Consider the following 27,451-nt stretch of genomic DNA (forward strand, 5'->3'; position numbering starts at 1 on the left):
CCTTTTTCCATCTTTGTAACATTGCCAAAATTAGGAATATCCTGTCTCAAAACAATGCTGAAAAACTAGTCCATGCATTCGTTACTTCTAGACTAGATTACTGCAATTCCTTATTATCAGGTTGCCCAAATAAGTCCCTTAAGACTCTCCAACTGACTTGTGACTCCTGACTTACAAAGCTCTAAATGGTCAAGCACCATCATACTTAGAAGAGCTCATAGTACCTTATTGTCCCACTAGAGCACTGCGCTCCCAGAATGCGGGGCTACTTATGGTTCCTAGAGTCTCTGGAAGTAGACTGGGGGCCAGGGCCTTCAGCTATCAGGCTCCAGTATTGTGGAACCAGCTCCCAGTCTGGGTTCGAGGAGCAGACACCGTCACCACATTTAAGAGTAAACTGAAAACCCTCCTCTTTGATAAAGCTTATAGTTAGGGAACGAGGATTTGAAGCGTCCACCTAACCCGGCCCACTGCTTCTCCTCATAGTCATCAGTTTTATATACTGTATAATTAATAATCTAGCGAGAGTAGAAGGAGGCAGGCCAGTACAGCCCGATCCGGTTGGGGAGAGTTCTAGCCCGACCAGGCACCTCTCTTTAACCTGCCTCTCTTTTGTATGCATCCTGTCCCAGAAATGCTTGTTACTAATCTAGCTCTGGGGAGTTTACTCCCTTACTTCCTTATGTTTCTTCTTTGCAGAGCTATGCTCTGCGATTCTCTGCATTTCCCGGCCGCATGCTGCTGCATGCGCAGCATCCACCCGTGCTCTGCAGCGCCACGTTACATCCCGCAACGCCCTGCTGTGATGTTCCTATGCACAGAGTAGTCAGGATCCGGTATAGGAGACTGCACTACTCAGTATGACACGATGAGCCCTGCTATGACATGAACTTCCACGATAACCTTCAAAGTCACTGTGACTTATATAGAAAATAGAAATAGAAAACAAATATAACTAGTTATAATAATAATTAATAAAACAAACATTTACAAAAAAAACACCCTTATATAAACAGACAGTATATAAACACAGATGTACAGATGAATAGAACAGTTGTGCATAGTGCAGAATATTGTCTAGTAATGGCTCATGTTGCAGAAACAGCTAGCAGTGCTACATTATGATATTGCATTAAAGAGCTTGTATAGGACGTCTGTGTTTTTGGACCAGTCCAGTTTTTTGTTGAGGTGAACACCCAGATATTTGTATGTGTCCACCATCTCGATGTCGACACCCTGGATGTTCACCGGTGTAGTACCAGGCGGCCTCCTGCGAAAGTCAACCACCATCTCTTTTGTCTTGCTGGTGTTGATGTGAACGTGGTTTGACTCCCACCAGTTGACCAGTTGAAGTCCCCGATGACCTCCTGGTATTCCTGATCATTCTCCTCTGATATTGTTGTACCTGAAGCCCGCTGTATACAGGCTGAAGAGAAAAGGGAGCAAGTACTGTACCCTGTGGTGCTCCTGTGCTGCTCATCACCACATCGGACAGACAGTTATGGTGCCTCACATACTGTGGTCTGTCAGTAACTGATGGTCCATGCAGACAGGTGGGGGGTCAACTCCAGCTCCCAATTGCTTCCCCCACAGTAGTGATGGTTGAATTGTATTGATAGCACTGAAGAAATCAAAAAACATGACCCTCACAGTGCTCCCAGGTGTTCTCCAGGTGTGACAGTGATCTGTGTAAAAGATAGATAATGGCATCCTCCACCCCTATGCCTGGTTGGTAAGCGAACTTCGGGTGCTATTCCTCTGCACTACATTCTGATCACCTGGGACAGCGGGATCATTTAAATGGAGCTGATTAATCGATTAGCTGTAACTATTACATTGTCAACTAATTTGACAATCAATTAATCAGTTTAAGCCATTTTTATGAAAACAGTGAAACTTGTGTGATGTGAATATGTTGTAGTTTCTTCTCTCCTCTGGGACAGTAAACTGAATATCTTTGAGTTGTGGACAAAACAAGACATTTGAGGACGTCATCTTGGACTGAATGAATTGAAACGCTGATTCACATTTGTCACCATTTTCTGACATTTTAGAGACCAAACACCTCATCCATTGGTTATATTTTTCAATAAGATGCTCATTGTACAAACGTCTTTGGATGAAAGCATCATATCAGTTGAGTCAGACAGCCAGCAGGTGGCAGCACAGCTCCTTCTCTTTCTTTACACATGCTCAGTTCAGCTGAGAGTTTGTGTTGGTCTTGGATCCCTGAAGTTTAATTCATGTATGTTTGTTCATTCAACTGTCACTATATGACAGTAACTTCACTGCATTAAGATGACAAAATAAAGATCATTAACATGTCAACACACACATGACATCACTCCTCAGTGTCTAAACCAACAGTTGATTCATTTCACAAACAGCAGAAAACTGAACAGAGACCAAACTAGAGTTTAGATTCTCTCCTCGAGCCCGAGCCCAGCCACTATCCTCGGGCCCTTGATCAAGCATTTGTGTTACTTTTTTAGCCTAAGTGGGTGGGGAGAAAGCTATGCCTTAATCAGAAATATTATCTATATAGGCTATATTTAGGCCAAAGTAACAAATGTGTCCAAAAAGTTAGACTACAGTTAGAAAATGCAACACGTGTCTTGTGCGGAGTCTCCTCTCTCACGCATCACACCCTACTGTGCTGTGTGTAATGTGGAGCTTGAGGATTTAAAGAAAAAAAGAAAAACAGGAGAATTACCTTTGAGCAAGTTTGGAGGAAAGTCGGAGGTATGGAACCATTTCAAACAAGTGGTGGGCGGTGACAACATAGAGCATGTGTCGGCTTTGTTGAGTGCATTAAGAACGGCATGCTGCTCGCCTACAGCAAATAAAACGGGGACTTGGATGATGAAGAGACACATGAAGCAGGCTCGCCGTGGCAGAAAAGATGATAGTCAGCCTTCAACCTCCTCTTCTGTTACTTCTCCAAGCATAGGCTCCCCCTGAGGGGGATGCGAGCCCTTTACGTTTCTTCATTCGGATCCATTTGCGATCCGTTCCATTCTGAATAAACTAACAGTGCAGTTTACATGCTTCGCTCCTGTTGCATTATTCATTAAGATCATTTTAATCAGATTTCTGTTGTTCAAACAACTCTGAACTGTAGTTGAGAACATCAGTTATAACGGCCTGCGTATTAAAAAAGTGTCGGGTTGAAATCGGGCTCGGGCTCATAATTATAGTTAATGTGTCGGGCTGGGCCGGGCTCGGACACAACCTGCACGGGCTGGGCTTGATTTTTTGGGCCCGATCTAAGCTCTAGACCAAATACCGCGACGGCTGCGCACGCACGCACACGCAGGGGCGTCGGACTGGGGGGGAAAGGGGACTGAGTATCCAGGGCCCTCATGTGAGGGGGGCCCCAAAAGATGCTAGAATGATTAGCTGTGGATGCGGGGAGGGGCCCATAGAAAATGCCTTTCTACAGGGTCCAGAATTTTGTACACACACACACGCACACACACACACGCGCACACACACACACACACACACACACACACACACGCACACACACACACACACACACACGATACTTGAACTTTCTTCAAAAATTTAGACATGTTTAACACATTTCAACACTATTTCAAAGACAAAACCAAGACTTTAGTGTATTCAAAAGCAAGGTTGTTATAGTTTTGCATTTTTCATTAGTTTTTATTTTTATATTTATTAGTTTTAGTCTGTTTTTGTAATATGGGTTATTTGTCAGCTCAATGGTGTTTTTTTGCCCCCAACTGCTCCTTCCAGGCAGCGCTGCGACCTCTGCCTTCAAGGCACCTAACCCTAACCTTAACCCTAACCTTAACCCTAACCTTAACCCTAACCGGTGCCTCCCAACGGTGCCATCCAGGCAGTGCTGCCTGGAAGGCACCGTTGGGGGCAAAAAACACAGATAAACTATTTGTCAGGGCCAAGATTCAAAAAGGTCAGAAAAAGTATTGCGTAATAACTCAACAAAAACATCATACAATTTTAAAAATATGTATTCACAATGTATTCAAACATAACACCAGTACATAAAATGTACATTTGATGAGCACAAAATATGTAAACAGTCTACACAGAGTTCTGGATTTTACACAGGAAACAAAACAAGTCTGTGTTCTCTTGATGCTCCAACATGCAAAATCTCCTGCATCCCATAGAAATCAAACATGGCTGTAGTCCATTCTGAGTTTACAGCTATGTGACTTGAGTTGTTTGTGAGCATCCATACAGGGAGGAGCTGACTCTACACCATTCACAGAGACCCACCTAAATTACAGTAAATAAAAATGTCTATACATTACTTCTTCTCCAAAATCCAATAGGAATATTCACATGAACAGTTTTTAAACATAATTCATTTGCACTCATTTTGTCCCTCCACATACACTTGGACTGGATCACAGGAGAGGAGAGACCGGTGGAGGAAACGTTACTCCAGTTGACGACTACTCGTTATGTAATGCACAATAAAAGCAAGTTTCCAGAAACCAAAGATGGACTCAGGTCGTCTGCCCCAAAGGTAAATCAATATAGCTAAAATATCCGCCCATCCTGAATCTGCTGACAGTGGCGGAAGGTGCTTGCAGTTCTGCTGCTGATGGGACGGAAGTAAGGTTTAATCCCGGGAGAGACTGGATTCCCGGGAAATCTGATCAAGACTATTTCCCGATTCCCGGGAAATGTTATGATGGGAAACAGGAAATAACATAAAATGAAAAACGCAAGGAGTGCTATTGTTGTCATACGGTAACGTTGATGCAGGAGACGGTGCCGTACCGTATAGCTACGGTAATACAGGCTCACTAACCTCATTCACCTGCAACAGTTGTTTGAAGCTCTTAGTACTATTCAGTGAAGGCGGAGAAAGCGATTTAGCGACTCTTTACACCTTTTACGCATCTTGAAGAATGTATAACCAAAGACACCAATAACACCAACAACACCTACAACACCTACAACACCTACAACACCTACAACACCTACAACACCTAAAACACCTACAACACCAACACCACCTACAACACCTACAACACCTACAACACCAACACCACCAACACCACCACCACCACCACCACCACCACCATCCTCACAGAAAACTAACTCCGGCCACCCTGGTTCCTTTAGGATGACGATGCAGATGGGTTTGGACGTAATAATATCTTCCCCTTTGCTCTCTTTATAGCTGCACTCATATATCCCATAGTCGCTGCTGCTCACATTCTTCAGAACCAAAGATAGGTTTCCGCCCCTCGGCTCATTGTCCAGCTGCACGCGGTTCTCAAAGGATTGATGCTGGTTGCCGGTGTCAGGCTGCCCATCCCGGTAAAAGATGACATTTTGTGATCCCAGGTCAGTTTTGGTCCAATTAACAGCTATGATATTGGCATTGCTGGGAACTTCACACGGCAGAGTGATATTCTGTCCAAGCTGAGGTTCCAACATCTGGTCTGAAACACAAAGATAAAATAAAATAAACAGAACAGAAAAGTTACAACTGTCCAAGTACAACATACATGTTGATGATAGATGTCTCCAGTAGGGATGCAGCGATCTGACTTTTTCAGTCCCGATACCAATACGTTCGCTTTGGGCATCGCCCGATACAGAGTACCGATCCTATAACACCACACCAAAATCCATTCTCAAATTTAAAACTTTCAAAAGTTTCTATCCGCTACACAGCATTTAAAGAAAAACTCTCTTTCAAACCTAGTTCCCCTGTTACTCTCGTTATTTTCTTCTTCCAAAACAAGTGTTGATGAACACCTGAGGTCCGTTCCAGGAAGGAGGTTTAACAATCTGAGTGTAACCCTGATGTCTGAGTTGATTTACCCCGAGATGGGAAACTCTGAGTTTTCGGTTCCAGAACAGCTGGAACTCGGAGTAGGTTCACTCAGGGTTACGCGCGTGCACATATGGCAGTATGAATGGAGCCATGATTCTACGATTCACCATGGCAACAACCACAAATAAACGGGTCGGCGGAAATACTCATGCGCACAAACAGCGAGTTTTAACATACATTTCGTTAAAAAAGCAAGACAGCGGCTGCTGCTGCAAAAGCGAGAGAATTGGTGTGGGAGAAAATTGCTGCTCGAGTCAATGCGTACGCATTAACAGTGTATTAATTTCATATTTAATCACAGTAAACTTATAATATTAGGCTACTATTCAGGTGCAATCCTGCGGGCGAAAAAGTAAACTATACTAATCCCATTCTGATGCTGCAGCACCATGATCATTAACAGAACTATAAGTATAATCATTTATTTCTTTTTAATGGCTCTCACTGGTTTGTGTCCAGGGAACAAGTTTAAAAAACGTTTCAGAGCGAGTCACACTTTTCTGACGGCTCTGCATACAGTGGCTTTACTATTACAGTATGATCCGCTGCTGTTATAAAGAAAACTGCCGTTTGCAAAAAACGTAATGCGACACAAAGAATCTGCTGGGATGCCTGTCCACGATGTTGAACTAGTGGAAGGATAAGGTATCTACATATCTAATAGACTGTGATAAAAAATGCCACTCAAATCGGTTATGTGAAATGAAAAAGCATCTAGTCGGGACTCAATATCTCCCGACGTAAACTCTCTGTGAAGTAATACAGCTTTTTCATCAACGGGATCGTCGACAAAAGGACATGACATGTTTGAGAAAAAAAAACTTTTATAGTCTGCCTAACATCAACCAATACGTTTTTTTATTCATGTAGATAAAACTGCATTAAAATGCGCCTGATACAGACTGAATGAATGAATGAGGAAATGAGTTTCCCCTCCCTCTCAGAGGGAGGAGACTGAGAGAAACTCAAGGTTTCTTGAAGAAAACCTGCTCCCGACCAAGTTAGGTTCACATGACTCAGTTACCATAGTAACTGACTCTGAGGTTAAGTTACCTCTCTTTCTGGACCGGAAAACCCAGAGTTTCCCTCATCTCAGGGTTAACAAACTCAGAGTTTTCACTAAACCTGCTTTCTGGAACAGGCCTCAGGAGGAATTTCCAGGAGTGAGACTGGTGTGTTAACTGCATGCCAAATTAATCAGAGCACACAAGACCAATTTGGCCAAAAAGTTACTGTATGACCATTTTTTTATTTATTTTTTAACGAAGTCTGACGCAGTCACTCCACATAGACACACCCGGGACTACATTCACCTCCTGCTCAACAGAGAACAACGAGGGCAAGACAGCATCACTGATCTGGATTAACTGAATTCTCTCTACCGTCCACCTACGTAACTCCGGGGGAGGCCAAATGCTGCCACCGCAGGTTATAACGCTGATACAACTCAGACCAGCATCAGAAGATAGAAGATATATTTTGTGGGAGGGGCTCACGGAAACCTCTGAGACTTTGTGTGCACTGAACTGAACGTAACACAGCGCAAATTACTGGACTATCATGCATCGGGCGGCATCGTAAAAATATATTAAAAATGTTAATATATATTTTGTGTGTGTGTGTGTGTGTGTGTGTGTGTGTGTGTGTGTGTGTGTGTGTGTATATATATATATATATATATATATATATATATATATATATATATATATATATATATATATATATATATGTAAAATGTGTGTGTGTATACACACACACACACACACTTTACACTGCCAAGAGTTCAGAAGTTCGGTGTGGGTTCAAGCTGTTATAAGTTTATACGTTTCTATTTCCATTCACTATGCCATTTGCACATGTTTACAATAATCTGTAAATCTGTAAATAATCTGAGTCTGTAAATAATGTTGATAATGTTAATGTGTTTTTTTTTGTCTACTGTGCATGTGTTTGTTGGAAGTAAATGACCTACATTTCGTTACATAATGTCCCTGCACATTTGTTTGACACTTTTGGGCATCGTACTTGGTGGTTACAGTACCCCTGAAATGCCTGGCAGTGCTACTGTTAATATATGAAGTTTAATAAATGATTGCGGTTATGTGCTTATCTCAAATATCTTACCAGGACAATTAAATACAAAACTACCTCCATAAAAAAAAAAATATGCATACACCAGTTGCACCTCTTTCACACATTTTGAGGAGTCAATATTGGACTTTTTAAAAGGTCTACAATAGTAATAGTAGGAGCAGTATTAAAGTGAAACCATGCTGTCACCTGCACGATGTAGCGTGGTCGGTGTCTGTCCCTCCTCCTGCGTCTTGTCCTCCGTCTGACCGGCTGAAACAGCAGACAGATGGAGAAAACATGATCAGTTTGCAAAGTGTTTATCCCTCTCAAAAGTTAAAGTATGGCTGCCCCCGAAATGTTAATGAGTTGATTCATCAGTTGAGAAGTCGGTAGGGCTGGGTACCGAATTCAATATTTTTTAGGCACCAACGGAATTGCCTCTAAAGCATTGAGTACCGAAAATTCAATACCCAAATGTCATTCAATACCCAATTTTAGTACCTAAGGAGTAAATCTCATCAGCGTCAGTGAGCCAATCAGCACGCAGCATGCGTCTACCAAGATCTAATAATGTCTGTGACTGACTTTTCACGTCGCAGAAACACGCTGGAAAAACTCTATGTTACACAGATACGCTCACGTATTAGGAGCTGGAAAAAATGATTTGTGCCGTAGTGTTGTCATTTCTTTTTGTTTAAAAAAAATTGGTATCAAAAAAAGTATAAGAACTGTATCACTGTAATGTATCGTTATTGAATATTTTTGAACGATAACCAGCCCTAGAAGTCAGAAAGTAAAATCAAATTTTGTCCATTGAACCACTTTTGTTTTAGTCCCTGTTCACAGAGCAACAGCATGACAGGCTGTTAATTATTTTTATTTTTAAAGTGTTCTGACACTTCCTCTGGTAATCTCTGTTAACTACAGTCCTTAGCCTACAACTTGGGGTATTAACAATTACCAGAGGATTTAACATTCACAAGGGATAAACAAAGTCTGTAATTACGGGAATTTACTGACACTATCCCCCCACACATTGATGTCAAGGCTCTGCCTTTCATTTTAATATCTTCCTTCTACTGTTGATGTAGTAAGTAAGTAAAAATGTCTTTAAACAAACTGTTGGGGTCAGTTCGAAATGTAAACATAAACACTAAACATCCAATAAGTCCACCTACGTCTTCCACAAACTTAGAAACAATTCAACGTTACGCAATGTTGCAGTCCTGTTAAGACAAATTATTTAACATCATTATTATAATGGGATTTAGATCAAGGAAATCAAAATTCTCCGGGGTGGGGCGTAGCTCCGTGTTGTGCAAGGTAGGTAGCTGCAATCACTTTTTGGCAAGTGCCAAAGTGCATTTCATGGGTCGCATTGCTCCTTTAAAAAAGGTATTTCAACAGGTGAAACGTTCTGGGTGGGCTATAATCCATCAGGTTTAAGCCTCGTGAATTAAATCAAGTCGTGTTTGAGGGAGAAACAACCCTTTCAAAACACACGCTAGAAGCTGAGATCACTTTTTGGCAAGTGGAAAAGTGCATTTTCTGAGTTGAAATGTCTCTTTAAAAAGGAATTTCCACGGGTAAAAAGTGATGACATACTATCCGGGTGGGATAGTATATGTTAGGGCTGGGCGATATGGTTGAAAACTGTATCACGATATAAGTTTTTCATATCGGTCGATATCGATAATTATTGATATTTTTTATTACCTATTTAAAATAAGGACCAGGAGAAAAATATATTAAATTTAAACATTTTTATTTTAAACTTAACCCTGCTCTGATTATAATCCCCTCAGTTGTAAAAGCAGAAATGTCAACACAACCATGGAAAACACTCAAATAATTCAAATGTAAACAGGTCTAAAATCACAATGAACACTTAACAATTATCTCTTAACATTAAGGTGCAAAATTAAAGAATAAGTAAGAAGTGCTTAATAAAGTGTCATAAAATAGTGCAAAGTGTTAGCTAAATATAAGAAACCTGAGAAGGAACTATTTTCTGCAGGTTTAGTGCTAGGTTGGTAACCTGGCTTCTGGACAGTGCTCAGCATGTCTGCCTCCGTTATTTCTTTGTAGCGTTTAGTAAGGCGCTGATGCAGAGTACCTCTCCATGGTGCTCTGCTGCTTGTAGTGTTTAGTAAGGCGCTGATGCAGAGTACCTCTCCATGGTGCTCTGCTGCTTGTGCCGTGTTGCAGCTGCAGATGTTGTTGGACGTTGATGGCGAATACGGCTGTGCTCGAAAGTGTGAGCGCGGCTAAAGTGGTAAAACAAGTTTATGGTATTACCAGTGTTGGTCTGACGACATTGGTCTGACAACATTGGTCTGACTACGGTCAGACTTATAAAATCCCCAAAACTGCCATACTGACTTTTCCTGTTTTATCAACGATTTCCTCGCTCGCTGCGGCACTCACTTTCCACTCCATGCCGGTTCTGTTATTGAAGAACACGAGACAGCGATGTGGCGCAACCAAACATGATACTGTTACATGATTGGCTGTTAGAGTGTCACTCCCCACGTTGCTAGGTTGCCAGAGAGCGAGGGCCTTTGTTCATGCAACCAAACTTGATTCACAACCTCTGGTTTCTTCTGATGAAGAAAAACAAGTTATCAAACGTTTTATCGACCGCATTTTCTATTGATATTGATTATGTTTCTATCGCGATACATATCGTTATCGTTTTATCGCCCAGCCCTAGTATATGTCATATATAAGGCTAATTAATGAAATCAAGTCATTTTGAGGCAGAAACAACTTTCCGACCATAAGCTAGAATTGCTGCGATCACTTTTTGGCAAGTGGAAAAAAGGACAGGATGTGCTCATCGCACAGGGTGCTCCTGTAGACGGCAATCACTGCATTAGTTTCGTCTAACATCAGCTTGGGATGGCTACGGTAAATCTCCATGTGATGTGTACACACCGAACTAGGGATAATGCTAGTGTCAATGTCTATATACACTGTGGTGAAGGAATGGTTCCCGAGATGTTAACAGATCTGAGAGCCGACCACTGTCAACAAGCACATACCTGAATAGTTTCCCATAAAGAAAATAAAAAAAAACTCACCGAAACCATCGAAGGGAATTGTCAACAGCAGTCCGACGAAGCGCAGGACAGAATTCATGTTGTTTATGAATCAGAGAGTGTTCAATAAACGTGTGTGGATACTGTTTGGGCGTGAATGTAGACGTTTTCCGGGTCACGTGGCTGCCGCGATTAGTTCAGGTCGCCTGGGAAATAAACGGATACTAAATGGAAAACAGTGGATACATTTACACACACACACACACACACACACACACACACATTCAAGTCATAATGACATAATGCATTCCCTAGCCCCTTACCCTAACAGTAACCATCACAACTAAATGCCTAACCTTAACCCTTACCCTAACATTAACCATCACAACTAAATGCCTAACCTCAACCCTTACCCTCACCCTAACCATAACCTAATTCTAACCTTAACCCTAAAACCAAGTCTTAACCCTCAAACAGCCCTTTTAACCCTTTAAAGGCTGTTTATGCAGACCCCACAAGTATACTGTAGTCAACGGTTTTTGGACCCCACGAATATAGTAAAACAGGTACACACACACACGTGTGTATTGGTTGTAAATGCGCCGACTGCTGGCGTCACTGTCACATTGCGACGCAGTGCTAAAAGTAACTAATTCTGGGTAGTGGTTGCATATTAAACAGTGCAGAGATATTATTAGACAAAATGCATTAAAGCCCACCACACAATGTTTAATGTGACTGTCTGTTTGTTGTGACATGAGAAATAAATGTTTGTTTTTTTGGCGTAGAGTGAGTCATCAATTTTAGGCTCAGAGCTGAATGCTAAACATAGCTTATTTTGCATTGCTTTATACTTTATACTTAATAGACTTTATTAATCCCACACTGGGGAAATTCATGAATAACACAAATAAACATTAAGTAGACAGAAAAAATATACATAAAGTATAAGAAATAGAAAAAAATATAACTAGTTATAATAATAATTAATAAAACAAACATATTTACAAAAGAAACACCCTTATATAAACAGACAGTATATAAACACAGATGTACAGATGAATAGAAATGACATATTGCACAGTTGTGCATAGTGCAGAATATTGTCTAGTGATGGCTCATGTTGCAGAAACAGCTAGCAGTGCTACATTATGATATTGCATTAAAGAGCTTGTATAGGACGTCTGTGTTTTTGGACCAGTCCAGTTTATTGTTGAGGTGAACACCCAGATATTTGTATGTGTCCACCATCTCGATGTCGACACCCTGGATGTTCACCGGTGTTTGTCTTGCTGGTGTTGATGTGAACGTGGTTTGACTCCCACCAGTTGACCAGTTGAAGTCCCCGATGACCTCCTGGTATTCCTGATCATTCTCCTCTGATATTGTTGTACCTGAAGCCCGCTGTATACAGGCTGAAGAGAAAAGGGAGCAAGTACTGTACCCTGTGGTGCTCCTGTGCTGCTCATCACCACATCAGACAGACAGTTATGGTGCCTCACATACTGTGGTCTGTCAGTAACTGATGGTCCATGCAGACAGGTGGGGGGTCAACTCCAGCTCCCAATTGCTTCCCCCACAGTAGTGATGGTTGAATTGTATTGATAGCCCTGAAGAAATCAAAAAACATGACCCTCACAGTGCTCCCAGGTGTTCTCCAGGTGTGACAGTGATCTGTGTAAAAGATAGATAATGGCATCCTCCACCCCTATGCCTGGTTGGTAAGCGAACTTTGGGTGCTATTCATCCGTTCTGACTTACTGTGTGTTGTGTAGGGCTGTTCATGTCTCTCTATGTGATGTCGACATGCAGCCCTGTCTCACAGCAGTTCGTGAAATGGTCACGTAATTTAATCTATTGATTCGTGTACACGGACACGTTTATCTCGTTTTTTCGTGGCGGTCAGCACATTTTTGTAAACTAATGTATTTCAATGGGAAGCATCTTTCGTGATCACAGCACGACTACGGTAGTGAGTAGTATGAAAGGCCAAGGTGGTTGGGGTGGTGGATGGGTCAAACAACACAGGACTTCCACCCCGGAGACCGGGGATCGTGTCCCAGTGTTTCACGTCTCCTTTCCCCGTTCTTCTTATCCTAAACCCAACCTCGATGGGACCATCACAGAATTTTCGTTGATCGTGTTCATTTCACGCCCAACTGACAAGGAATCGTGCTGTGATCACGAAAGATGCTTCCCATTACGTGCTGACCACCACGGAAAAAACGAGATAAACGTGTCCGTGCACACGAATCAATAGATTAAAAGCGATGTGACCATTTCAAAAACTGCCGTGAGACCGCGTTGCATGTTGCGACATGCCTATCCTGATTCAGTCTGGTTTCCCCATGTGCAGGTAACTGTTACTGTATTTGATGCTGACTTTTATTATGTGAAAAATGTATAACGTTCTACATTCCGGTGTCAAAGAGACAATGTATTGTAAGACATGTATTGTCATCCTTTTGTTAATATTTACAATTTCCACTCTGCGACCACAGTTAAAAAGAGTTTGATAAAGAGCAGAACATCTGATAACTGCTGTGGGCTGTTTATGTCTCTGTCCATGATGTCGACATATCCTGATTCAGTCTGGGTTTCCTCATGTGCAGATTCAGATCCACATACACAATGTAGTGAGACTGTCACATAGAGGACTGTTGCACTGTCAATCTGACAGCTGTGATTTCCACTGGATCAGAGTACTGTCACTTGGCTGCCTGTTCTGCCGATCTTCCCAGCCCTTGTCACATGATCGATTAATTGTTTCCATGGTGACTATCCAAAATGCTGTTACCATGGAACCAGCACTGGGATAGTTTTTATTTTTTTTAAACTGGCAGACTGAGCCTATAGAAAATGTGTATTGTATTTGGTGTAATGGAATTGGTGTAGTGGTTTTCTTTTGTATGTTATTTTCCGCCCCCTACTGGTGATTGTTAGTAGCTGCACTAAAGAGGAAGTGATGTTTAGAAAGTTCCTTTTTTCCCATGGCTTCATAGAGGGAGCATCACAGTGTACAAATCTGCTTAATCCTGTGCCTTAAAGTCCACAAACCGGCTTCATCCGTAAGTTATCCACTATTTACAGTTATATTAACATGTTTATGTTAATATTTATTGATTTGAGTAAAGTATGTTTGAGGATGTTTAGTTTATTGTCAACTACATAGGGATGTATTCAATCTTTGGTTGTTAAAGCGTGGGTGCTTGTGTAAATGATATTTACAGATTGCAATACATAGTTTTAAGAACCTTTTTGTGTTGTTCATATCAATAATTCTCTACTAATGTACGAGAGATATTTGGTACTTGTAAAGATACTTACTGTGTTTGTATTTTTGTGTTCTTTTTCGCAGTTTTACAAAAATAAGTGATATTTTCCTTAATTAAATCCTGCCAAACACAACAACCTGCCTGTTCCTTGGAGGATATAATGCTGGAGAATATAATGTTAAGCTAGCTGTATAGCTGAAGAATACGTTGCCTGCAACAACCTTTAGTGAGGACAGCATAGTAAAAGGATGACCACCTACTGTGGGAGTTTAAGAAGGATTTCAAGATAGTCAAGCTACACTGCACTTCATCACCATGGCAACCACAGTTAAGTCAGTAGAGGTTTCCGGTGAAGACAAAGTAAAAGGCTCACAAGATGGTAGTGAATCAGGCTCAGTCCTCTCCCACAATCACTCCAGAAAGTCACGCTCTTCACGCTCATCAGCAAACTCTAGAGTCAGCTTAGAAGCAGCAAGAGCCCGTGCCAAAGCAGAAGCAGCCAAAGCTAGGCTGGCCTTCACAGAAAAGGAGAGTGAACTCAAAATTGAGAAAGCTAGGCTGGAAGCCAGAATTGATCGCGTCAATCTACAGCGAGAAGCTGAAGCTGCCCATGCAGAAGCTGTAGTTCTGGAGACAGCAGCAGCAGCAGATATAGATGGAATTGACCAGATCGAAGAACTTGAGTTCTTGTCCCTTCAAGAGAGTGCACAAAAAAGGACTGATGACTATGTTACCCATCACGCACTGCAGCCCTTTGCACAGGGCTCTAAAGATAAGGATGATCATTACCCCTCACCTCCAGCACTCACAACTCAACCATTCATCCAGACAGCAAGAGAGGAGAGGGAAGTTAATCACAACTTACTTTCAGTAAACACACCACATCAAGACTACACTGCTAAGAGTGAAGCTCAGTCACAGATCATCAATAGCAGACCGATGTACCAACGCAGGGACACACAGCCGCCTCACACAGATGTACCACAGCAGACAAATGATGTCAAGCATAGTGCTCTCCCCACCAAGCCATCACGTTCAGCCAACAAAAATCATGACACTACAACAGCTGATCTTGCCAAGTTTCTCGCTAAGAACCAGCTGGTTTCCTCAGGTTTGACTAAGTTTGATGACCTACCTGAACATTACCAAGCCTGGAGAGAGACGTTCATCAACACAATTGAAAACCTTGAGGTGTCAGCAAGTGAAGAGATGGATTTGCTAATCAAATGGCTGGGTAAGGAGTCAAGTGAGCAGGCACTCAGAATTAGGTCTGTAAATGTCAGACGACCATCTCTCGGTCTCAAAATGGTTTGGGAGAGATTGAATAAAACATATGGATCTCCAGAAGCAATAGAGAGAGCTCTGTTTAGTAAAATAGAGAACTTTCCCAAGATTCAAAATAGAGACAGTAAAAAACTCCAAGAGCTGGCAGATCTACTGATAGAATTAGATGTCGCCAAGACAGATGGGTACTTGCCAGGGCTAGCTTACCTTGACACGGCGAGGGAGTCCAGCCCATTGTTGAGAAGCTGCCCTTCTATCTCCAAGACAGGTGGTTGTCTCACGGGTCCAAATACAAGAGAGACTATGGTGTTGCCTTTCCTCCTTTCTGCTTCTTCAAAGGGTTCATCTGCAGGAAGCTGAAGAGAGAAACGACCCCAGCTTTAACCTGCCCACTCTCTACAACCTCTTACAAGAGAGAGAAGCAAGGTCAAAATAAACCTGTCTCTGTGCATAAAACAAGCATATCATCATCAGATACAGTATCTAAAACGGAAAATCCTGACAGACAATGCCCAATGCATAACAAACCCCATTCACTGAAGAAATGCAGAGGGTTCAGGAAAATGAGCCTTGATGATAGAAAGAAATTCTTGAAAGAGAACAATATATGCTTTCGCTGCTGTGCTTCTACTAATCACCAGGCAAAATCTTGTGAAACACCCATCAAATGTACTGAGTGTGACAGCAATAGACACCTTTCCGCTCTTCACCCTGGTCCTGCTCCTCAGTCACAGCCAAGTTCTTCCTCTTCATCAGAGAACGGCGGGGAGAGAGAGGACACAGGGCAGTCAGATGTCACATCCAGGTGTACCGAGGTATGTGGTGAGGGATTTAAAGGCAAATCCTGCTCAAAGATCTGCCTCGTAAATGTGTACCCCAACGGTCATCGCATCTACAGAGAAAAATGTATGCCATTTTAGATGACCAGAGCAACGTGTCATTGGCTAGATCAGAGTTTTTGACATGTTCAACATCAAAGGAGCAGCAGTAACCTACACACTCAAAACCTGTGCAGGTACAGTGGAAACAGCTGGGAGAAAAGCTCATGATTTCATGGTAGAAGCTGTAGATGGAAAAATAAACATCCCACTACCTACACTCACTGAGTGTAATGAGATCCCCAATAACAGAGCAGAGATACCGACGCCAGATGCTGCATACCACCACCACCACCTAAAGCAGATAGCAAATGAAATCCCACCCCTTGATCCAGTTGCTGACATCCTGCTGCTATTGGGAAGAGACATCGTTAGGGTACATAAGGTTCGTAAACAGCACAATGGCCCTCACTACGCACCATATGCACAAAAGCTTGACCTAGGGTGGGTTATCATAGGTGATGTATGCATAGGGGGCTCACAAGACAAACACAGTGAGTACCATGAAGACCTGTATCCTTGGAAATGGAAGACCAACTTACCTAACTCCATGTGAGAATCGGATACAGGTGAAAGAAATGTACGGTATTAAAGGTAATTACAAGAATCTTCCCCTGCACAAGCCCACACAAAGAGCATCAGTGGCTTCAAACAAAGATAACCTTGGAAAAACAGTCTTCTGCACAACAGAGAATGACAACCTGCTCGCCCACTCAATTGAGGATATAACCTTTCTTCAGGTCATGGAACGGGAGTTCTTCCAAGATGACACAAACAGCTGGGTCGCTCCTCTCCCTTTCCGACACACACGGAGACGTCTCCCTAACAACAGAGACTACGCTTACAACCGCCTGATGTCACTGCGAAAAGATGTTAGAGAAGAAGCCTGAAATGAAAGTGCACTTCACTGAGTTCATGCAAAAAATGCTTGATAATGGACATGCCGAGCTTGCACCACCACTCAAAGAAGGAATGGAATGTTGGTATCTCCCTACCTTTGGAGTTTACCACCCACAAAAACCAGGGCAGATCCGTGTGGTGTTTGATTCTAGTGCACAGTATGATGGAATCTCACTGAATGAGGTGTTACTTTCTGGGCCAGACCTTAACAACAGCCTCATTGGAGTGCTTCTCAGATTCAGAAGGAACCTGTGGCAGTGACAGCAGATATTCGCCAAATGTTCTACTGTTTTGTGGTGAACGAAGACTGCAGAGACTTCCTGCGTTTTTGTGGTACCGGAAAATGACATCAGCAAAGAAGTGGTGGAGTATCGTATGCGAGTTCACGTCTTTGAAACAGCCCATCACCTGCAGTAGCAATCTTTGGCCTGAGGAGGGCAGCGAAACACCAAGAAGATGAATATGGCAGTGATGCGAGGCACTTTGTTGAGAGGGATTTCTACGTTGATGACGGCCTTCGCTCATTTGCAACAGAAGCTGAGGCCATTGATGTTCTGCGTCGAACACAGCAAATGCTGGCCGAGTCTAACATTGTGCTACACAAGATAGCCTCAAACCGAAAAAGAAGTGATGAATGCATTTCCAGCAGAGGAAAGAGCAAATGATATCAAAGACCTCAACCTCTCTGGACGACGACCTACCTGTCCAACGCAGCCTTGGGGTTAGCTGGAACATTATGTCAGACACCTTCACATTCCACGTTCCTGAGAGTCAAAAGCCATTCACACGGCGAGGCGTCCTGTCAACAGTGAACAGTCTGTTTGATCCATTGGGATTCTTAGCTCCAGTTACTATTGAAGGCAGATTGCTCCTCAGAGAGCTTTCGACCCAAGATACAGAGTGGGACACATGTCTTCCTGAAGCCAAATTTGAAGATTGGAAAAGATGGCAGGAATCACTGTTAGCACTAAAGGAGGTACATATCCCACGCACATATGCATCTTTCTCCACTTCCAAGGCCCGACACACAGAATTGTGTGTCTTTTCTGATGCCTCTGTCAAAGCAATATCGGCAGTGGCTTACCTGAAGATCACAGATGCGCATGGTCACAGTGAAGTAGGCTTTGTCTTTGCTAAATCCAAACTTGCTCCTCAGCCTGAGCTGACAATCCCCAGGTTAGAGTTATGTGCAGCTGTACTGGCTGTTGAGATTGCAGAGCTTGTCGTCAGAGAGGTTGATCTGAAAGTGGATGCAGTCAAATTCTACACTGACAGCAAGGTTGTGTTAGGATACATACACAATGAGAAAAGAAGATTTTATATCTATGTGAGCAATCGTGTACAACGTATCCGACAGTCAACACAGCCAGAGCAGTGGAGTTATGTTCCATCGGAGCTGAACCCAGCCGATCATGGGTCCCGGTCTGTTCCAGCTGCCGGTCTTGCAGGCACTACATGGCTGACTGGACCAGCTTTCTTGACCAAGCCAGTCAATTCAGAGGTCAACGCTGAAAATGAGATGACATACGACCTTGTAGATCCAGATTCAGATGCTGAGATTCGTTCCAAGGTAACATGTCTCACCACCCGAATTATTGCAGGCAAGCTGGGCTCAAAGAGATTTGAGCATTTTTCCAAGTGGAGCTCACTCACCAAAGCTGTGGCCCACCTCTGTCACATCGCTCAATGCTTCTCACTCCCATCAGGCAATAGCAGCTGTGTGGGCTGGCACATGTGCAAGATCGGATTGGCAGTTGCTGACATCACTAAAGCGGAGCATCTCATCATAAAATGTGTGCAACATGAAAACTATTCAGAAGAGCTCAAATGCATTATGTCAAACTGCAACCTTCCCAAAACCAGCCCTCTCCACAAACTTCGGCCAGTCATCGACAGTGAGGGCTTGCTGAGAATAGGTGGACGTATTGACCAGGCGCAACTTGAAAGGTGTGAAGCTCACCCTATCATTATCCCAAGCCGTAACCACATAGCAACTCTCCTCGTCCGCCACTATCATGAATGTGTAAAACATCAGGGCAGACATTTCACAGAAGGTGCAATCCGCGCAAGTGGCCTGTGGATAGTAGGAGGAAAACGTCTCATCAGCAGCTGCATTCATAGGTGTGTCACATGCAAAAAGTTGCGAGGAAAAAAGGAGCAACAACAAATGTCTGATCTACCTGTAGAACGCCTGCAGGTTGACCCCCCATTCTCGTATGTCGGACTTGACGTTTTTGGGCCATGGGAAGTCATCACACGTCGTACCAGGGGTGGCCAAGCCAGAGACAAAAGGTGGGCAGTTATGTTCACATGTATGTCCACGCGTGCAATTCACATTGAGGTTATCGAAACCATGACTTCCTCGAGCTTCATAAACGCACTCAGGAGGTTTTTCTCCATCAGAGGCCATGCTAAACAGCTTCGATCAGATTGTGGGACCAATTTTGTTGGAGCAAGTAAGGAGCTGAAAATGGATGCACAAGGTCCCTGTGATTCAAGCATAAAAGACTACCTCCTTCAACAAAGGTGCACCTGGGTTTTCAACCCTCCTCACTCCTCCCATATGGGTGGCACTTGGGAGCGCATGATTGGAGTCGCTCGACGGATTCTAGATTCCATGCTTCTACAAGTTGGACCTTTAAAACTCACTCATGAAGTTTTAAGCACCTTTATGGCAGAAGTCTGTGCCATTGTGAATGCCCGCCATTAATCCCGTATCCACCGACCCAGAGGCTCCCCTCATTCTAACCCCTTCCATGCTGCTGACGCAGAAAACAGGGGTATCTCTCTCTCAGCCAGTCACTTCTCAAAAAGGAGATCTGCTTAAGAACCAGTGGAAGAGAGTTCAAGCCTTGGCAGAGACATTCTGGGCTAGGTGGCGGCGAGAATATTTGAGCACACTACAGTGTCGGCAGAAGTGGCAATCACAGAAACCTAATCTCAAAGAAGGAGATGTAATTCTGATGAAGGACAGTCAGACAAAAAAAAGAATCAGTGGCCAATGGGTATTATTATAAAGGCTATTCCCAGTAAAGATGGACTCGTAAGAAAAGTGGAAGTTAAAGTGACAAGAAATCATACAGTCAAGATATTCTCTAGACCCATTTCAGAGGTGGTCTTGCTTTGCTCCCAGGAGGACAAGAATACTCACCAGCCAATTCACCATGGGGGGTCAGTAACAGAGCTACTGTTGAATCAGGTGACATGATGGTGACCACGGGTCACATAATTCACAGCCTGCTGAGTGCAATCTGGTGAAGTAACAGCTATTCCCTGGACAGACTCTTATTTGAAAAGAACTTGGGTTAATATGTATATAGTGGCATATTTCTTAATATGCCAGGCGGGGAGTGTAATGGAATTGGTGTAGTGGTTTTCTTTTGTATGTTATTTTCCGCCCCTACTGGTGATTGTTAGTAGCTGCACTAAAGAGGAAGTGATGTTTAGAAAGTTCCTTTTTTCCCATGGCTTCATAGAGGGAGCATCACAGTGTACAAATCTGCTTAATCCTGTGCCTTAAAGTCCACAAACCGGCTTCATCCGTAAGTTATCCACTATTTACAGTTATATTAACATGTTTATGTTAATATTTATTGATTTGAGTAAAGTATGTTTGAGGATGTTTAGTTTATTGTCAACTACATAGGGATGTATTCAATCTTTGGTTGTTAAAGCGTGGGTGCTTGTGTAAATGATATTTACAGATTGCAATACATAGTTTTAAGAACCTTTTTGTGTTGTTCATATCAATAATTCTCTACTAATGTACGAGAGATATTTGGTACTTGTAAAGATACTTACTGTGTTTGTATTTTTGTGTTCTTTTTCGCAGTTTTACAAAAATAAGTGATATTTTCCTTAATTAAATCCTGCCAAACACAACAACCTGCCTGTTCCTTGGAGGATATAATGCTGGAGAATATAATGTTAAGCTAGCTGTATAGCTGAAGAATACGTTGCCTGCAACAACCTTTAGTGAGGACAGCATATTTGGATATATAATTAGTTTAAAATAAAAACAAGTTAACCTAATAATGAATGTGAGGTTGTGTTGTTCTATCCTATCCAATATGTCCTATGTTTTCTAAGCAAAGTTTCTATGATGCATTCTGATAAAATGACGCCCCCCTTGAGCGATTATGGATACCCTCTGTGCTACCCCACTTAAAAAATCCTGGAATCGCCCGGGCATGAAAATGAAGGCAAAATAAATTAAAAACACAACTGAAGTGTCAGCATCATTACATATTAATTCACCATGTTCAAAATGACAGGAAATGACTTTGACAAATATGGACACTGTGTGAAAAGGTGTAAAAACTGTCCTACTGTGTATGACGGAGACTTCTTGTAATAAGCAGGAGGGTGTTCAGCTACACAGAGGTAAAGTTGAATCCCTCTGAACCTAAAACAACATTTACATCCAGTCAAAGTCAGGATCTAATCAACATCCACCTTGCACACTTTTAACGAAGCCAGTGGAAACATCACACCTTGCTCTGCTGACCGATAGCGTGCAGCCGTACGGTGTCTCTTTCTGACCACATGCCAGTGGTTAAACAGAGTCGAGCTGTATGAGACACAGGTATAACCCCCCCCCCCACCGCCCCTCCCACATTCACTTCCTCCCAACTAAACCCGCTGCAAGTCACAGAGGAAAGGGGAGGGTTTTACTTGATGCGACTATGAAGTGAACAAAGTACTATAGACATCATTTCACCAACTTTCAGGATGGAGGAAACACCGCTACTGTGGCTGCTCTGTGAGTAAACTCTGGGTGGGTTTCTTTCTGGGCTGAAATTTAGCATTATAGGATACTCTCATCTTATTCAATGTACAGTTAGTCTTTTTCATCACTTTCATGCCTGTGTGTTGCAGTTTCTGAACACAGAACATTCTTCCCTGAACACAACATGGCATTAATGAGAATGGTACTTTATGACGATCTGAATTCAATTTTTTTTAAAGCTGTGTCCCGTGTGTTCGTTCACAATTATGAAAACAGTTGTAAAATGCATTATGGGAAATATAGTATCCAGTGTTTTTGGAGTTTGACACATGCTCAAGACTAAAAGTCTCCACCTCTTAAAACTGTGACTCTTCTAATCCAACCAGGGCCTGAAGTTAAATATTTTGGCCACTAGCCACTGCGGCTGGCAGTGCTGTCAAGTTATTAACAAAATCAATGTATAATTGGTTCTAATTTTATATTTGTAGTCCCGATTGCAAAAGATAACTTGGTATTAAACCATATTCCTTTAACGTTCTTTGGATCATTTTTAAGCTCAAATCCAAGGAAATGGCAGACTTGGTTGAAATGTGGCAAAAGAACAACTAATGAGTAACTCAACTCTCAGTTCCCATCTACATGGCATGTAGATGGACAGTTTCACCCGCCATTCGCTAAATTCACCTGCATTTGCATTTGCATGCTCGGGTGTTAATTCCAGGCCCTTGTCTTAACGCTCTTTACAAAATCATCAGACCATTAAGTACATAACACTGCAGTCAGAACATACATATATACAGTACATACATATATATATATATATATATATACATACATATGCAGCCAGTTGCAAGTAGAAAATGATGTCACAAGCCATTGGTGAACCTTGGCTCTAAATAATGCCCCACTAACACAAATAAAATGTACACAACAGAAAGATTACTGCAGGAGCGTTTTTTGACACAATTACTACTCAGTAAGTATTCTACATGTAGATCATTGTGAGAACTTGTAGGAAATGACAAAATGTTTTCTATAAACTGGGATTACGTTGTTCATGGGATGTTGCCATTTTGTAAAGATAAATAGATGCTTTTCTCTGATGTCTAGTTGCATGCTAAACCACTAACCAACCCTGAGTTTCATTTCTCTTCAGTTCTGACCGCAACGCTGAGCCGCACAACAAACACAGGTTAGTGCACTCCTTCTATCACAGTCTGAAACATGACTGTTTCTCGGGAAGTTTTGTCTTCACCGTGAACACACACACTCAGTCCCACACACAGCATCATGCTGCCACAACTAATCAAAAAGCAGCCTTTGTCACAACTTGTAGTTTGCATTCATCTTTCCAGTCTAAACACCAAAAGACTAAGGTGTGGGTGTTATGTCTAACATTTTCATAGTCTAAGATGTATTGAGCAGCTTCTTGCAAACAGCAGCCGGTTGGTTTTAAGAAACATTTTCTTGCAATTTTTGGCTGATCTTCCTTGCAGACTTTACAGACATGGAACTATAAAGTCTGGAAGGGCAGAGGGCTCAAGGCAAGTCTATTTTATCTACATCTCCCATATGCACATATTTGCCACACAAGGTTTTGGAGCCTGTAGAGTTCTACACCCTCTGTCCTCAAAGATCCAGATAAGAAGATGACCCCCCCCCTCCAAAACTTGAAATGGTTATTTAGTTTAATTAAAAACATTTTTAATGTCCTCCTCCCTCCAGCCTCTCTGACTGTGAGTCCCAGCAGCTCTCAGCTGTTTGAAGATAAATCTGTCTCTCTGAGCTGTGAGCAGGACGACAGCTCTGCTGGATGGACTCTGAGGAGGAACACAACCAGACGAAAGATGTCTCAGTGTGGAGCTTCCATGGGACAGCGGAGTGTACTGGTGTGAGTCCAGAGAGGGAGCAACCAGTAACAGCATCACCATCACTGTCACTGGTAAGATCAGACTGTGGAGTCAGTGTTGATGAAGCTGTGTGTGAATGGATGACATGCTGTAGTTTGTCTCTGTGTTGAGGTGGACCAGTGATCCTGCAGAGTCCTGTCCTCCCTGTGATGGAGGGAGAAGACCTCACTCTGTAGCAGTAGAACAAAGATGTCCTCCAACCTCCCAGCTGGTTTCTATAAAGATGGCTCCTTCATCAGGACTGAGCCTGCAGGTCACATGACCATCCACCATGTTTCCAGGTCTGATGAAGGCCTCTACAAGTGTCTCATCAGCAGTGTTGGAGAGTCTCCACCCAGCTGGGTCTCTGTCACAGGTGAGGAGGTTACCTTTGATTTCAGGAGTTAATTCATCCAGATATTCACCTGACAGCTGATTCTCTCTACAGAGAAACCTACGACAACAAGCCCGCCTCCAAGAACGCCGACGCTGATCCCCGCCTCAACCACGGCTCCGCCCCCTGACACAACCACAGACCCACTACCGGCCTCAGACCGCCTCCACCTTGTATTCAGAGTGGTCTTCCACCTGGTGGTGTTCTGTCCGTACTGCATCTCCACTTTCATCATGGTGTCTCTATATAGAGACAGGACCACAGGTAACACTCTGAATCATTTAAAAACACAGGCTGTTCTCATGAACCATTCATACATACAGTATAGCTAAGAAAAGTAAAGTAATCCGCATGTATTCCACTATTTATAGTTACATGCACCACAGTAACTGCTGCTGTGTTGCTCAGGTCTCTGCAGGGAGGAGGTCTGGGTGAATGGGTTGATCATAAAACACAGGGCTTTGGAAAGTTTGTGTCCTAGGGAAAACATAACACTTTACCAGTGTTTTAATCCAAACCACAGTCTTTTTTATAATCTTAACTTGTCGTTTTGGTGTCTAAACTTAAATGTCTTTGCAGCAAGAAGCTCACTTTTTGTCAATTGTAATGGCCTCTGAAAGGAGAGTCAATTTTTCTCAGCTAACTTTAACTGTAAAGACCACTTCAACCTCACGTGTCCAGCCACCTGTCTCCTAATTCCGTAGCATATCATACAAACCCTTTCCTAAGAATACGTTGCACCCTGAATCTTTCACTGACTTTTCAATCAATCAATCAATCAATCTTGCACTACCTGTCTGGTGTTCATGATTGACAGTTGTAGCTAACAGAATTTGTTGAATTTAGACATTTAGAGAGACTCATTTTTCTAACTTGCTCTGACTGCAGGAAATGACCTGCCCGTCTCCGTGGTGACGGCCCCGCCCACCCAGGCTGAGGAAGGATTGGATGATGACGTCAGCACCACCGTCACCACAGAGCATCACTTCTGAACTGATCTGTAAAGAAGCTCAAATGTTTCGAGTCCAACGTAGATCCGAAACATTGGAGGACCCAGAACGCTTCCCTGTGGACCTCCACATGTTCTAGTTGGAGTTGAAGTCAGGATCTCAGACAGGATCACACACTTTACATCATCAGGAAGTTTATATGGTTATGATTTTAACATTCAATATGAAATCATTGCTTTAAGTTTGAATTGCTCCTCTACTGCCAGCCACAGCCATCTCTGTATTCTGGAATATTTTCAATAAAGTTTTTTTCCGTAGTTTTTCCTGTAGTCTCTGCTGTTCTGGAGTCAGATTGATGTTGTGATGAGGTCTGTGTGTTTCTAGTCAGATAAAATGTACTGCTGCTTGTTGTGGTTTGGTTGTGGCTCACAAAGTGAGACATACTCTGTCGGTCTTTGTCGTGTGTGTGTCTGCAGAAAACTAGGTCACCGCAATCATACTGGGCCTCGAAACTCAGTATTTCTACAGAAAACAATTGACCACAATCAAACTGAGCTTTGAAACTTCACTCAGCTTGTGCCCTTACATTTCTCACATTTCTGATTGGTAAATGCCACACAGTCACATTGTGGGGACTCAAACCCAAATGTGAGTCGAGTCCCAACAATGTTAAGTATTTCAGGAAACTTGGTTTCTGGTGATGTTAGTGTTTAGATATGGGATGTAGTTGTTATTTTGGAAAACAACATTTTGAACTATCCTCAGAAATGGGTTTAGTTGATGTGTTTTGGGGTCTTGTCTTCATAACTAATACAAGCATGTGTGTTTTCAGTTCAGTCAGTGTCTTTAACGTGAGCTCCCAATCACTGCTGAGAGTGGGAATGAGACGCTCATTTTAAAAATGTGTTGAGTCAGACAGCCAGCAGGTGGCAGCACAGCACCTTCTCTTTCTTTACACATGCTCAGTTCAGCTCACAGTTCACTCTAAGTTGGCTCAGTCTTTAAATTATGTGTTTTTCATCTTAACTTTTTAATGAATTCATCACTGAATTACAGAAATCTGAAGAGCATTCATTACTTCCCGGTCTCTGGGGGAGCAGGGAAGAGAGTTTGTGTTTGTCTTTGATGCCTGAAGTCACTATATTACAGTAACTTTACTATGTTTATGCAATAAAATACAGTGCATTAACGTGTCAACACACATAACTTCTCCCCACAGAGTGTCCAAACAACCGTTAATTCATTTCAGAAACAGAAAACAGAAAAGAGACAAAACTCAGACAGTTCAACTAAAATGACCGACAACACGCAGATACCAAGGAGAGTGCAACAAACATTATTAACATTATTAAGCTGCATGGCAACAACAACACACACACACACACACACACACACACACACACACACACACACACACACACACACACACACACACACACACACACACACACACACACACACACACTTTATGTTTCCTAGCAACCTTCCTCTGAACAGTACCATCACAGAGAGTGTGTTGTTAAACTCGCCTGTCTGAACATATAAAAAGCTCAGAAAACACAAAGCAACTTCAGCAGTCTGAAGGGCCATTCACATTGGACGCGCAAACGTCAGCGCTGCGCTATGAAACCCATTATTGTCAATGGCTTTCGCGCGCAAGAACCGGTCTGCCGCTGCGCTGAGCAAAGCGCGCAAGCGGCATTTTGCGGCTGGCCGCTCTTGCGCGTGCCGTGGTCAAAGTTCAACATGGTTCAACATTGACCGCGGCACGCGCAAGGGCGGCCGCGGTGCGCTGTGACGTGCATTAAGGTGTCTGAAAAAAACAGAAAAAGTAAACACCGAATACACGTGGATCCACAAACGGAACATGTACATGAGGTTAATTTTGGCCGTCATGATTTTGGCCGATTTTGGTGCATTTGTTAAATAACAATTTGCATTTGCACAACAGTGAGTGCATTTCTTACATCAATTGGTGTAAACTGCACCGCACAGTGACTGACCTGCAAAAGCGTGTATTTTGATTGAAATCTTTTGTTTACATGTCCAAAGCAAGTATTTATACCAATGACCCAATCAAACTCACAAGTCCTTACGCCATTGTTTATACCAAGATAGTCAATCTGTTTTGTGTTGTTGTCCATATTTAACAGTTCACTCTGTAAGTATAGTGTAATAAACAATGCACAT

At 42.6% G+C, this 27,451-nt stretch overlaps 1 protein-coding gene across 1 annotated transcript in view; it reads right to left on the minus strand.

Annotated features, from left to right (window-relative positions):
- LOC114574091 (uncharacterized) overlaps window positions 1-11,129 on the minus strand; it is a 30,376-nt gene extending 19,247 nt beyond the window's left edge. The window contains exons 1-2 of the mRNA XM_028606407.1: window positions 11,005-11,129; window positions 8,129-8,191 (exon numbers count right to left, since the gene is read on the minus strand). Of these exons, the coding sequence (XP_028462208.1) occupies window positions 8,129-8,191; window positions 11,005-11,062 (121 nt within the window). The 5' untranslated portion in view covers window positions 11,063-11,129. The remainder of the gene's footprint in view (window positions 1-8,128; window positions 8,192-11,004) is intronic.
- Window positions 11,130-27,451: the final 16,322 nt, after the last annotated feature.

This window comes from Perca flavescens, chromosome 19 (genome assembly GCF_004354835.1).
Source record: "Perca flavescens isolate YP-PL-M2 chromosome 19, PFLA_1.0, whole genome shotgun sequence".
Taxonomy (NCBI): Eukaryota; Metazoa; Chordata; class Actinopteri; order Perciformes; family Percidae; genus Perca; species Perca flavescens.